We start from the raw sequence: 15,469 nt of genomic DNA on the forward strand, positions 1-15,469 counted from the left end.
CAGATAAAGGAGGAGATTAGTCAGCAAAGAGCAAATTTGTCAGGAAGAAAGTTAGCTATTGATTTTAATCAGTTGCAAACAAGACTCTCTTCTTTTCAACCTCTTCCTAAAACATGAAAAAAGCAAAGGCAGCACTGCTATGACTAGAAAGATGCCCAAAGGCCGTGCTAAGGATCAGCATTTCCCCTGGTGCTGGATAATGCCTTAAAAATACTTGATAATAATACTGTAAACTTAAACAAGTAACTGAACTAATGAAGCTGATTTTCTATTGATTTGTCTTTTGTGCTTGAATTTGTTGCTATCTGGTAATATATGAAAGGTTACTGAAACTTTCCGCAGTGCTGACATGCCGACAACATCCCTTTCCTGCATGGACTCTACATCTAAAAAGATAGCACTGAAGATTCAGAGCCATTTTTGCAGAACTTGTAGGAAGAGCCCATCTTTGAGATCCCCATAAGCTCTGTCGAGGAGACTGCGATCAGACGAGCCTCAGTTCTTCAGGAAGTGAACTAAAAGTCTTAAAACCACAAAGCTGTCTTCCTCTGCATACCTATATTAATTCACTCTAAACTACTACCAGTCAAATCTGGTTTGTTCACCCCTCCCTTTTCTTTACAATTCTTCCATTCAAAAGTTTAGCTCCTTCACAAATAGCTTTTCTTCCATGTCAAGCTTTCACCCTTCTCTAATTCTCAAATTGAAATTTAGAGCCCATTTCCTCCATATCACTTCTGACCTTCTTTCAGGCATTCTCCATAAACTTTCCAAAGTCTCCAAAAAATTTCTTGGATCTTGTAATTTCCTTTATACTAATTTTTGTCTTTATTATTTAACAAATGTGGAGTTCCTATAAACTATATCAAAATCATACATCATTCTTTCTTCCATGTCTTACTATTCTTGCCTTTTAAAATCCGAGATACTTTATAATAGAGACCTATCGTTTATATGCCAAGAATTATGCATGAATAAACAGATTTCTTTCCTCACATGAAAAACACTTGCTCTGCAGCAGAACAGTGCCAGGAAGGTACACATGCTGCAAACACCTGGAAGACTGAGTAAAACAGGTAAGCAGAACAATTGAAGAAACGTGCTAAAAAAAAGAAGAAAAGTACGTGATTCATCTTAAACTTATGAATTTACCAGTAATGGTATATATTTGAGCAGAGCCCTACTGAAAGATGGATCTTTAAAAAGAAATTACCTCTTATTCTATGAGGACACCAGAAGGAAAGAATGGTCACTGGTAAGCATAATAGGTTACTGTAAACAAAATACATTATCCCTGGAGCATACGAATATTATATTAAATACATACATCAGCCTGAGCCTTTGAAGATTATTGTGTTGCCTAAAAAGGAGTTTTTACAGTTGTGCAAGTTGAAGTAGAATAAAAGTGATCTTTTAACTAAGTTGAATGGGATTGTTACAAAACAGAACATCTTTCATCTGGAATCTGTAGAAGGAAGACTCTAACGTAAGCTTCAGTAGCAGCAGAAAGCAAGCTTTCCAGAAGTTTTATTCCCTCATGGGAAAGGCTGTGTAATTAGTTAGGCTTTATGGAGTATTACTTGACTTGCATTAGACATTGTAAACGTAAACAAAATCTGTGCCTTTCAGCTTCAGAAAATGTCCACTCCAAAAAATGATATTTTGCTACAAACATTATGGTGAAACCTGCTCTCTACTTCTGGTTCCTCAGCCATACTGCAAAGGCAATGAATTCAGCTGCCTGGAGGCTAACAAGCCTATGGGGAAAACAAACAAATAAAAACCCACAAAGGGCAAGAAAAGAATCGTTGCAATACACAGTAAAATGTAAAAAAGGATGAAAGAAAGAAAAGACATTTAGGACAATGAAAGAAGAAATTTAAAAAAGACAAAATACACACCATACACACAGGCTGGAGAAAAAGTGAAAAGGTTAAATAAAAATAGATTCAAGGTAAAGACAGAAGAGAGCTGAAAACTTTAAATGCTAATGAGAAAAGCTGATCCAAAAAGAAAAAAAAAATCTGGTAATGAGACATTAAAAAAACCTGATGTAAAAACAGAAGAGAGAATAGCCAGGGATGAAAATAAGAACAGTAATCAACCAAATAAAATCTTCAGTTAATTGTAATGCCATGCAAAAAAAAACAAAACAAAACAAAACAAACAGCGATCTGTATTTCTAATTACTCCTTGTATCCAAAAACATTATAAAGACAAAAGTAAATGAGTTTTTGCTTCCAAGAAACCAATGAAGATATAAAACAAAAGGACATCAATATAAATCAGCAAAAGGAAGAAACAAACAACAAAACCCCATCTTGGTTCAGCATTTCTGAATAAGAAAAATATACTTTTAAAGAACCTGCCAATTTTTATGTCACTTTCCCACACTAAACTCACTCTTCCGTGTAGTAACTTGAGAAGTCAGTTCCCAGTGACATTTTGGTTCCACAGACACTGTGTAGGTGGGAACTACAGGTACCAGGTATCAAATTCTAGTGTCAATACCTCAATATTGTGGTAGCCTGTACTATAATCTACCAACAGTTGTAACATTAGCATGCCTACCTTCTTATCTTACCAGTCATTTACCTTCAATGAACAACCCTCTAAAAAGATACACCATCTCATGTTTGAGGGTAGTGGACTTCTCCAGTATGAGATGAGATCATATCTGACAGCATGTGATTTCCATCATATCTCTCAGTTTCCGTGTTCTTGGGTAATGGCTTGGGACAGCACATGTTTAATCAAGAACATAACCGTCCTTTACACAGGACAGACAAATGTTTCTACAAGCTGTTGATGGCAATACAACTACCATGAGTTGTAGACATTTTAAATACGCCAATATTTGAAGTCTCTTTACAAGCTCTATGCTTGGAAGTCCCCATCGTGAAAGATGATGGAAATTATTTTAGATGCTTTCCCTAACACAAGATATGAATTTGGAACTCAGGAAGAGTAAGAAATACGGGTACTCTTAATTTTATGTCTCTTTTCCATAAGCAATAAAAAGAAACTGCACGAAGGTTTCAATCCCTCCTACTTTATGCCCTTAAAGAGGTTCAAAAGTAAACAGGGGACATTTCTATAATACAAAAGGTTTGACCTCACACCTACCTACAGGGGAATACATGCATACACAGGGCCAGAGAATTACCACACATTGCGTCACAGAACACCTTGAAATGTACTGCAATACGCGTAACGTTTGTGTCCCTAGAGCTTCTGTGCTCGAGTACCCTTTTGCTTTTTATAGCTAAGCACTACCGTTCAAACGCTTCTGACTACAACCACACTGTAGTGCCAACGATTGCCTCCTTATCCTTCTAGCTGCATAGCACACTTTGCCTTAATGCAGTCAGACTTCTCCCCAGTTCTAGTGGAAATAACATAAAATTTCTCAAGTAGTAAAGAAGGTCCCTCACCTAGCACAGTCCTTGTTTCTTTTATGTGCCTTTTCTATGTCATTTCCACTTCCTAAGCATGCATACTGGAATACATATTAATGCAGATATGCAGTCAAATTGCACTCAGCTTGTCAGAATTCCTGAATCTGTAACTCCGATTAGGCAGACCACCCCTTTGATTGGATAAAGTGAAAAAGCAACATAAAACCACAGGGAACTCATCCTATTGATGATCAGATTTCAGGTCCAACAGCCTAGACCCACCTCCTGCCCTTTTGTATTCCCATTCATAAGGGACCTTCAAGTGGAACCTGTACTCCCTCTCATGGTGATTTATTTCACCACAACTCACTCCAGTTTAGGAACCTCCAATGGTTTCAGATCCTCATTCAGCTGCTTGCCATCCCCAGCTGCTCTTGCCATTCAAAAGCAGTAACAACATTATGAAAACTGAGGCCTTTCTAAGGGAAAGGGTGGGCTGTTGTCATTAACGTAACCCAAACACCAGATGGCCTCTTATGTTACCTATATTTCCTAAAGATCCACAAAACTACATACGCTTCTTCACTCAGCCACACAAAGATCAGACTAAATGTTTTTTATCATCCTTATTAAATATATATCTGTTATAACAAATGGTTTAGAGAAAAGATGATCCTTTATATAACCCCATTTTCTGAGTAACTTTCATTAGCAGGCTTGCCAGGCTTTCGAGCAGTTTGTCTGTTGTTGTTGTTGCCCCTAAGTCCCGCAACACACGTATGTGGTTTTCTTCGGAATCTCAATTTGGAGTAAAAATATTCTTTATCAACAAAATCATCCAGCAGCTCTTCATTTTCATTATGTTCCTTAACACAGGCAAACATTAGCAGTGTTTCATTTACTAAGGAGTGAATGGGTGAAAACAAACAAAAGAACCCCTCATATTCTATTTTCAAGCTTCTTGTACCTTTGTCAAATGCTTTTTAAATCAAATGCTTATGATGGATATAATTAACAATTTCTGGCTTCAGAGGCTGAAAAGAGACCAGCAATGAAGATCAGATTACATTCACAGCAAAATACACAACATTTACCCAAATTCCATTGTTGTTCTCCTGTAGAAAATGTGAAAGTGCAGGTATTATTAATGCACTAATATTTGTTAAGAACCTCTGGTGAAGGGATCATCATCATCTACTTTAGTTATATCGGATTTTCATACTACATAGGAAATGAACAAAGGACAATAAAAGAATATGCATAATAGTAATTTGTAACGCTCTCTGCAATCACTGTGTATGGAAAGGTAATCTCAGTTATCAGTTAACAGCACTGTTACAAGGTCATCTACTAAACCTGAAACCACCCCTTTTAGTTTCTAAAAGGACACAAAGATTTTGTTTTGAAAAAAGTCTCCAAGACCCATAAAAATAACAGTAGCATAATAAATGCCACGACTTTCTGTGGTACTGCGTAAATAAAATAAAACATTCTACCAAAGGCACGCTTATCAAACAGAGATAAGGGCTGATATTAGTACAATCTTCCACAGCTAATGCTTGGAAAACGTGCTGTGAAGTGTCTGCACCATATTTGGAAGTAGGCACAAAAACCAGTTTTGACTATTTTTTCCACTGAAAATATAACTAGGAAAGGGAGAACGGTTACTCGAAAAATCTGAAAAAAAAGAAGAGATAAGCACCAGAAACAAAGGACCCATTTTCTAGCTATGACAATCACTAAACAAAGATAGGACTAATTTGATTTCAGATGCTATGACTTACTGACACTAGCAGCTCCTTTGAAATCTTAAAAATTACAGTATACCTTTAAAAGGGAACTTTTTCTTCATCGATACCTGAAATTCTAGAATGGCCTTTATAAACAGTTAACTCCAAAATTTGTTATGCAGACGAAAAAGAGATCACGTGCTACGCTACATCTTAAGCATTTATCTGTTATGAAGTGACCAATTTATAATGTACTGTCAACTGCTCCACACACAACTGTCTCAAAGATTTCGGTATGTAACTGTCCCTCATAGAAATTTTTTTTTCCTCTGAGGACAGGAAAATTAACAGAATACTCCTCTAAGAATGATTAAGACTGAAAATTGTAGGATAAACCCATACTTTTTCCTTTAAGAACAACTAACTAGAACATAACATGGCATCACAGGAATTATCATTCAAGCAACAGGGGTGTGTGTACATGTATGTTCTCACCAAATGTATGATTGTCGTGTTCCTGATGACTTTCTCCCTTAAAGGCTGTCATTTTTTTATGAACATCAACCCACCATGGTTTGTACATTAAGACATGCTGAATAGCTTCATCTTCAAAAAAATCAGCTCTAGGAAAAAAAAAGTCATATGCTATTTATTTCAGTTTATAGTGTATGTGTGTATATTTTAATACATACTCAGAATAGGTTATTTTCCTACATTAGAAATATGTCGGACTTGAAATGAGAAAATGATGATTATTAAAAGCATAAACAATATTCTCTTATCTTACAGTACCCCTTCCTTACTTCCTCCATCTTTCCTGAGCCACCCAGACAGAAGCCTAAGAAATTGATGAGTTTGCAGCATCACATGAAGGTGAACAAACTTGATTTGTTCTGGATGTATCCAAAGGAAAGCATTCCAAAGAGGAGACTTCTCAGACAATATTACTGGCAGCAAACCTGATTTTACTGGGAAGCTCTCCCACTTTAAAACTGCCTATACTTTGTGGAGGAAGAGTATGCAGCTGAACGGCAAAGATAAAGTAGGGATGGGGACAGACTTTTAGGTAAACAAGGGCATAATGTAGCAAGGTGAAAAAAAAAAAACAAAAAAAGAGTTGTACATAAATTCTGGAAGAGAGATTATCTTCATCTCAGCACTAATCCACTGTGGTAAAAATCTCAATATAGTAGTTCTGAGAGGATTTATACTAAAGGATTCAAGTTCTAGGCTTCCTCATATCATTTTTAGCTTTTTCTTCAAGCCAAACAATACTATAAATACTGAGAACTAAAAAAAATAATGCAGGAAGTTTCTTAATACCTTCTTAATCATCATACAAATTCTACCCAGTCCGCTGAGTACAGAATGTAATTTGCTTCACTCTTACACTGACAGATTTTTTTGTTGCTTTCCTTCAGTGTCTTTACAACATAACCTAAAGATATCAGTCAGTGTACATCTTCCTCAAAGGCAACAGAACACTTCTGTTTGCCACCATTTCTCCCAGAGACGTCCTTCTCATCAGGGTACACAGGAAAACAATTTTTGTTGAAGAAAGGTTGGTATCATCTGTTCTGAAGCATCCAAAAGACAGCTATTAAACTAAATGGTTGTAGCTCACCTACCAGGCTAGAACACAGGGTCTAAGATGGAAACTTACAATTACTGTAATTTGCATCCCATTATAGGTTAGGAACTACTTCAGTTCTAGTGAAATGTACTTCGAAGTGACATTTCAAGAAAGCTTTTCTAATTTTGATGTGCTGGAGAAAGACACACAGCTGCCTCTGAAACACCTGACTGGGGAAAAATTCCAAGTTTGCAAAGATACCTCCTGAAACAACTCAAAATGGGTTGAGCCTGCCTCTCCCCAACAAAACACACCAGAAGTACTAATTCTCCCTACTAGGGACTACACTCTTCTCCCACCAAATCAATCTTGCAAGAATCACTGTATTAATAGATCTCATGGCTTCAATTTAGTTTACTTATTTGGAAGTTTCTGAACCTAATTCAACCCAAAATACTCCAACTTAAAAGGCAAGAAGAATCATTTCCACCTTCATTACATGGGACGAAGCACAAAGAAACACAGAGTCTTGGTTTGGCACTTTTCCTCATTCTGCTGTAAAAAAGGCTTCATCTGATGAAGGCAAAAGTGGCCCAGACAAAATCTTCACCACTTCAAAGCTCAAATTTACTTTCTCATAGACCAGGATGTTTCAGTAATCCTTGTTTCACAAGGGGAAGACAAAGTTCTGACATCTACAACCTGAAATGCTGGCAGGGATTGGCTACTCAGCTGCTGAAGAGGCGAACTATGAAACAATGTTCTGCAACAGTTCACAGCAGCCCCTGCTCGAATGCAGATTTAAGCAGTAACTAAACAGCAGAGTAACCCCAAAACTGATAAGCAAGGTCTTGTGTCAGTGTCACACTTAAGAATACCCTCTAAGGCCTACTGTGAAGAGACAAAGAAACAGACAATAAAAAAAATAAAGCTATTATTTCCAAAAGTGATCTCAAAACCAATAATTTATGAAAAGAAAAAGAGAATATATTTCAACTGAGGTACTTTTACTTGACCAGGTGAAGTAAATCAATGCTCACAGGTAATGATCAGGGTCAAACTTGGCAGCCTCAGCTGCCAGGCGTTTCCTCCTACGTTCATCTACAGGAGTCTGGTCTGGAGCCTTAATGTCAATAACATCACTGAGTTCATCCTGCAAATGGAACAAAAATTATACGATCAAGCCACAAGTATGATATGCAAGATTTATTTAGTAAGAGTTTAGGAAGGATGCTTATCAGCATTACACTGAAATCCCTGGTCGCTTTTTAACCTCCCTTGCAAATCTTGCAAATTCAGGCTCCATTGTGCAGACAAAACATCAAAATTCCAAGGAAATTCAATTATTTGAAGTTCCTTAGAATTCATGATACTATGAAGTCTACTCGGGCCATTTTATCTTAAGGCAGACAGGTTATTTCGCATTATGATAAGATTTGCAATGTTTAACAAAAGCCCACAACAAAGACAAGATAAAAACCATAGATACCGTTCTTGTGACTTTTGGGATTACTGTCACACTCTGAGGTGGCCATACATTAATTAATGGGCAATTGCAGTGCCCTTTTAAGCATCATTAAGTAGTGGTACATTAATGCTGATGGGAAACGTACTTCAAATTTCATGGTAATGAACCAATGTATATATCCAAACAGAATGTAAATACTTTCTCCATAAACAGCAATCCTTCTGCTCCAAACCCTGAAAATACTACAATTATGCAATAACGAGTTACAGAGTTACATAATTAAGTTGCTTTAAACAGCTACAACTTAAATTGCTTAGAGTAAGAACACTACAAAAAATTGTTATAATTTACTATTTTAATAAGAGCTCTATATACTACAAATATTATTATACTATCTGGCATGCTACAGGCTGTAGATTAGCTTCAATCTATTAATGAATTAAAAAAACTGCTGAACGCACAAGAGCAAAGTAACTGCATTTTAAAGCTCCTGTCCTACCAATTAACCCACAAAAGCAAACTTCAGTGCATCAGCATAACCCTAGTAAATCCCACAGATAGCAGGTGGGCAGACACCTTGAAGAGTTCACACTTCAAAAGTTTTTGTCTTGTGAGAACATCAAGTCTACAACAAAAAGTACGAAGAGAAAATTACCATGAATTTCACAATAAAAAAAAAATTAATGCAACAACCACAACAGGACTTATACACTAGCGTTATTTTTTGAGTAATTTCTTTTTAATTTAAAAATAAATTAAAATTCATGGCATCTGAAATATACTGTACGTTGATGTTAAATATGTTTGAACTCAGAACAGAAGACAATACCAAATACAAAGCACAAGTGTTAACAGCGGACTGTTAACAGCAGGGAGACAGTTTGCAGCTTGCCAGAACTATTCCCCTGGCACATGGCCTGCTTCATACAGGCCTTTTTCTCCGTGCCTTCACAGGCGAGCTGAACCATGCTGGTGACAGCAGCCCACCTCCAGAGGCCATTTTTACCAAGGACCCCATCCAGCCCTTTCCTCCAACACTGAAACTACTGCAGAAACAGACTGGCCTGTTGACTCTGCTACACAATTAACTCAGTCTCTACCATCCCCTAAGTTCTGCAGCAACAAGGACTTCTCTGTATTACTACGTGCAAAAGCAGAATATTCTGAGTCACAGAATGGGGTAATGGAGAAGAACAATTATCTAATGATCCCCTCCTGACTCTGGAATAAGCCAGGAAGCCTTTCCAACAAGAAAGTTACCCTGAACTTTTACAATACAAAAGGACAAAAATGCACCTACCTGCAGCCGCTGGAACACTCCTGACCGCAAATTCCCAAAGCCGTAACAGTACTGTAGTGGTAGCATGCTTTCTGCACTTTCTTCATAAGGGGTCTGCTCTATTTCCCAGTCAAATTCTTCTTCTTCCTCCTCAGACAACTCAGCAGAAGCAGCTGTATCTATTGCATGGTCAGAGAAAGAAAATTATTACATAGAAAATACATATTATTTAATAGAAAGGCAAACACATAACACAATAAGCCTTTCTCATTTTACTACGTCTTTTAAGAAATCTTATATGACACTGAGTCATAAAGGCAGACGCTTACATCAGGAAACCATAGGTCCTGCTCCAAATTCTCAAACTTTCAAAAATGAAGACTGGGAACACTGAAGTTTTTAAGTATACTCACTCAAAGACTGAAGTAATTGTTCCACTGATTTCAACAAGATCAGAATTTGATGCTAAAAGAACCCTGACAGGATCAAAGTAATGTTATCAATAATTTCAGATAAATATTAAAAAATTAAACACAGCTAGTCAAACCTTCCTGTCTGTTAAATACTGATTTCAGCCAAGTCATCCACTAGAAGCTGTGGTTTTAATTAGCTTATGCCATTTGAACTACAGGTCCAGTTGTGCTAGCTTGTAGAAAGCAGAAGACTCAAATGTGTGTGTATTATACAGCCACTAGAGGGGTACAAAGATCTACAGAGGATTAGCATATGTTAAGCACATTTTGGAAAAATGTAAACATAACTAAACCTATAAAGAAGACATGTACTTTTATACTTAGATGAACTTTCAGATTCATTCACACTCTTCTCATATCTTGGACTAGGCAATAATAGAAATATTCTATTTTTCTACATATATCACTATGTAGATCTATAACTATTAACTATTTCATTATGTATGAGTATCACTAGTATAAACAGGATTTTTTTTTGGTCATACCTATCTCTTCTACTAAAGGTTTTCCTGATCTTGATTTCTTTGGTGCTAAAAGAGATGTCAGCATGTCCAGTCCCTCAAAATATTGGCCAGGAATCTCCTTAGGTAACCGAATTGTAAAAGTTCCTTAAAGGGAAGTCAGAATACAGTTATTGCATTAAAATATCCAAGACAAACAAAAATGTGCATTTTTCCTCTAATGAAAAAGGCTCACAGAAACTGGGACACATGCAGGTAGCATTTTATTATGCATCAATCCCTGTGCATGTTTTTAACCTTACTTCACAAAAATAAAAGACTTTAATGATAAAGCGTGGAAGAGAATATTTAACAAGTGTTGGTCTCTCGGCTCACATTGTATAAAAACAAACCAACAGAATACAAGCTTTATTTTATCTTGAATCCTTCCACCAATCAAGCATTCAACAGACCATAGGAAACTACATTCAGCAATCTGATTATTGTCTTAAGTCAAGGACATAATAAAGGCTTTGCAAGCAGCAAATTATAGGTTTTATTTAGTTGTGGGGTTTTTTTAGTGAATACATTAATTCCAGAAGGTACATATTTTACTCCAGAAATACCTTCCACCTTAGGTGTGGAGAAAAGATAACGTCTTCTCTCTTAAGACATATTCAAGAGAGTACCTCAGGATTATCTCATTTCTGCTCAGCACTACCTGACTTCTTCGCAGATTTACTAGACTAATGATCTTGGTACAATGACATGTCCCCATGCCCCCACAGGGCTTCAGAAGGACTTGTACATAATTTTTTCATTACTAGGACAGTTCTGAACACATCCTTTGTGCTTAAGGATGGCCTAAGTAAGTACAATAAACCCCAAGCAAGATTTTTTTTTTTAATACTACATATGAGAAACTTTACATTTATTTACAGTATCGTACACTTCAATAAAGTTCTATGCAATTCCAGTGCAGCAAAGTACAAATTATTGCAGAGTTAGCAGCATTTTTAATGACACACATACTAAGAAAACTAACTAATACCTTTGTCCGTATTATAAGATGCTTTTTCTCTGCCATCTTCTACAATTCTTCCAGGAAGTGTTAGTCTGCAGGCAAAAAATGAGATGCCTCATTGAATGCTTGACTAATTCCACAACTTAAGTGTTTCAGCCTATAAAAATGTAAGTCACATTCCAAAAGCAGTACAAAGGACTTAACTACATGACTCCTGTTGACACTAATGGAAGTCATTGAGTTAAATCCCCATGCACCTCAAAATCTTTTTCCCTAGATATTGGTACAAGAGACCGGCATCCAAGATAGAGAAAATTTGTAACTCCTGGTTTCCCAGCTTGGATGAGGCCACAGCCACCACAGAGATGACGCCCTTGGCACAATGTACAACACTGGGAAGATTCTGCAATTTAAAAACTCTAAGCTAACCCCCAGCAACAGGATATGAGAACTCATCCAGAGTTCTTGTACTGCTTACTCAGAATAACTTTGATACTGAGATTGCCTCTTGTTCCTTTCCTATAGTGTAGTGGGGAACTTGCTATCTAGAGAAAAGACACAGCCTGGAACCTCACTTCCTACTGCCTCCACTCACATGACTTTTCTCACCATATGTTACTAGAAGTGCATCAAAACCCATTCTTCAGCAAATATACTGTATCTGGCTCTGGGAGAAGACACATATTCTACACAACTTACATACATCCAAAGAATTGCCTTGCCATTTTACAATTAAAATTCTATCGTAAAGTAAATTTAGAAAAGTATTTCTTTAAACTCCTTTTAACGTGATTTAATGTCTAGAAACAGAGGTCAGATCCATAAAAACAATTCTTTGCACAAAATGGGCTGTCTGCAGTCTACAGTGTAAAACCTGCAGATGAGGAACGTTCTGAAGGGACCAAACTGAAGTTCATTCTCTGCTGACTTTTATTTCTTTTACTAAATCCAATTTTTTTAAATCCTGCCATTACTTGCCTGAGAAAGTATGGCTTAGCATAAAATTTAAAATCTTCCCCTTCAAAATACACATCGAACTCTGAAGCTCTGGCATAAGGTACTTTGATTACTATTGTAAGAAAATCCGGATCCTGGGTCAGCTCAAAAGCTGGAGTGATCATGACGAATCCTGCACGAAAAGCAACCACTGGCTTTGCGGCCCTATCAAAACAGGAAAACAGGAAAAAATTATTGTAATCTCCAACTTATGAGAGCAACTAGCGACTCTTCAAAAATTCTACAAGATGACCATTTCAGGTTCACACAGAATTATCTTCAACATACTCATGACAACAACAGAAGCAGCACGTTATCAAGAATGTGAAGGCATCATCTCTCTGAACCCTAATGAAACAATTGAACATAAATGAATGCAACCATCTGGAGCACAGGAAAGCACCACCATATCAAGCATAAAAAGCACACTAAGTTCAGTTCTTGAACTTGGCAGCTTTTTGTAACTTGCTTATAATTTCACACATAGCAGATGTTAAATCTGTACAGTTCATTAGTGAACTGATCACAAACCACTACTAGAAAATACTGAAAAACAGTAATACTTTCAAAAAATTAGAACTGTATTTTATAATCCATACAAATCTGACTTTCACAGTTCTCTTTATTAACCATTCTGACAATTTCATGAGCAAATATTGAGCATTAATCATTAACGGGGCTAAATTAATGGATTACCCTTATTTTTCTTATGGGTAATCGACTTCATTTAACAGGTATAACAAAAACGAAACTCTCCATTTCACTGTATCACTTGATTCCAGGGCAACATTTCCACCCTTTCCAGGCTGAGAAGCTGCATTGTGCTTATCGACTTGTAACTAGATAGGAAATACCTGGACTGAAGAACACCTGCAAACTGATGTACATTTCTGTGGACTTTCTTCTTATCTATTTAAACACTGCATGCTGCCTAAAAACACGGGACAAGAGGTAATAAAAATCCGCTAGCTTGCTCAGACCCTTCAAGGATGATACGCCAGCCTGCCTGCATTTTTATTTTCTGTTTTACCTCAAGCCAGGACACGGAACCAGAGGTTCATAACATTTAACAGCAGCCCCAAAGCCAGGCCCAGCAGTTCCTGCTCTGAGCTGCTGCACTTTGGGCATCCCTGGCACAAATTAATGACCCCAGGTCATTAAATCTGGAGGTTCCCACACAAGCCCCGGGTGTTTCACAGCCCAGGAACCGCTGACATCCATCCCACAACAACGCGATATTCCATACCCAGCAGCGCTTTTTCCATTCTAAAATAAGGCATCCCAAAATAATTAAGCTTCCCAGCCTTTTCTGTAAAAAGACTACTACATACTAGAGGGAAAAAAAAGCAAACAGAATTAAAATGCTTCTGTTGCAGCAAGGGGCTGGCAAGAAAAGGGACAAAAGCTTTGCTCTGCTTTCCCTCAAAAGTACTACAGTAAGACATAATTCCCTCCGCTGCTCATTAAACCGGGTCAATACGCGATAACTTTACCACAGGCTAACTCCGGAGCCGCGCCGCAGGGCACGGGAGAGGGAAGCCCGCCAGCCGTGACCCCGACGCCCCCGGGACAAGCCGCCAAGACCGCGCCGACGCGCTGAGGGAAGGGACGAGCCGGGCTCCCGCGGGCAGACCCGCACCAATGGCCAAGGGCCGCGAACAGCAACCTCCACAGCCCCCCGAAGCCTCTGAAGGGAGCTGGCTCCCCGAGGAGGCGGCTGCCGGCGAGGAGAGCCCCACTCCAGACCGCTCCGCTGAGGCCGCCCGCCTTAGGCCTAACCCCGCCACCACCCACAGCGCGCGCCGGGCGCTCAAGTGGAGGATGCGGAGGATGCGCATGCGCGGGCAGCGCCGGCGGGGCGGGAACCAGCGGCGGCCCAGCCTGGCCACCTCCCTGATGTACCGCCCCGCTGCCCGCCTTCGGGAGGGAACAACGCCGGAGAGAACAAAACCAGAAGAGAGCGTGGTACTGACGAGTGAGCGGCCTCTGGCCCTGGGGGGAGGCTGAGGGAGCCTCCACCGCCCCTCGGGCCCGGCCTTCCCTTACGGTACCTCATGGGCCTCGCCGGCCAGGGGGTCCTTCTCTCAGGTGCCCCCCACGGGCCTTGTTTTTTAACAAAAGTGATGTTGTGGTGGGCTAGTCGTCCTGGTTCAAGGGAGGTCTAACTATTTCAAGAGGTGAAAGTAGCATTTGATAAGATCCCAACCCCTAACAACTGTCAGGCTAAGAGAGTTGGGAGTGTTCAGTCTGGAGAAGGGAGGGCTCCAGAGAGACCTTAGAGCCCCTTCCAGCACCTAAAGGGACCATAGGAAAGCTGGGGAGGGACTCTTGATCAGGGACTAGAATGATAGGATGAGGAGTAATGATTTTAAACTGAAAGAGGGGAGATTTAGGTTAGATATTAGGAAGAAATTCTTCACTCTGAGGGTGGTGAGATCCTGGCCCAGGTTGCCCAGAGAAGCTGTGGCTGCCCCATCCCTGGAGGTGTTCAAGGCCAGGCTGGACGGGGCTTGGAGCAACCTGGTCTAGTGGGAGGTGTCCCTGCCCAGGGCAGGGGGTTGGAACTGGATGGTCTTTAAGGTCCCTTCCAACCCAAACCATTCTACAAAATGTGAGTCAGAGGATGGGGTGCTGTAGTGCGAAGATGGCCTACATAACCTCATCTCTTTCCTCCTTTGTGATAGCTGCAGCCATACCTAAATCTGTAGGCATCTGACATGGTCAGATACTGCTTCTTAAACATAACAGGCTACTGAAAGTAAATTGTGTCTCGCAGCTCATAATGCTTGTATGAGTAAGTAGGAGAAATGCTTGTGTGTATAACTAAAAGAAGAATGCTTATATGTTTAAGTAAAGTGACAGTGACAACAAATACCTCTGGAGAGGAGAGAATGAAGCTAATAACTGAATAAATAGCAATAGGTTTGGACCTAATGTAATTTAAATTGAGGTGGTAAGGATAAAATGATTTCAAGAACTGAAATACATGGAAGTGGAGGGCTGCAGAAGTAGACTAAACAGAAGAGTGACCTCCTGAGCACTTGGAACAGGAATTCCCAGTTACGTAAGTCTCTTCTCAGATAGAGGT

At 39.1% G+C, this 15,469-nt stretch overlaps 1 protein-coding gene across 2 annotated transcripts in view; it reads right to left on the minus strand.

Annotated features, from left to right (window-relative positions):
• SHQ1 (SHQ1, H/ACA ribonucleoprotein assembly factor) overlaps nt 1–14,212 on the minus strand; it is a 54,302-nt gene extending 40,090 nt beyond the window's left edge. The window contains exons 1-7 of one of the 2 annotated variants that reach the window (XM_074602793.1): nt 13,875–14,212; nt 12,364–12,546; nt 11,413–11,477; nt 10,407–10,529; nt 9,470–9,627; nt 7,742–7,854; nt 5,624–5,751 (exon numbers count right to left, since the gene is read on the minus strand). In XM_074602793.1, the coding sequence (XP_074458894.1) occupies nt 5,624–5,751; nt 7,742–7,854; nt 9,470–9,627; nt 10,407–10,529; nt 11,413–11,477; nt 12,364–12,506 (730 nt within the window). In that variant the 5' untranslated portion in view covers nt 12,507–12,546; nt 13,875–14,212. The remainder of the gene's footprint in view (nt 1–5,623; nt 5,752–7,741; nt 7,855–9,469; nt 9,628–10,406; nt 10,530–11,412; nt 11,478–12,363; nt 12,547–13,874) is intronic. The other variant, XM_074602794.1, reaches the window with a different exon arrangement.
• Between the last annotated feature and the right edge of the window lie 1,257 nt (nt 14,213–15,469).

Source organism: Larus michahellis, chromosome 10, assembly GCF_964199755.1.
Source record: "Larus michahellis chromosome 10, bLarMic1.1, whole genome shotgun sequence".
NCBI classification, from domain to species: domain Eukaryota; kingdom Metazoa; phylum Chordata; class Aves; order Charadriiformes; family Laridae; genus Larus; species Larus michahellis.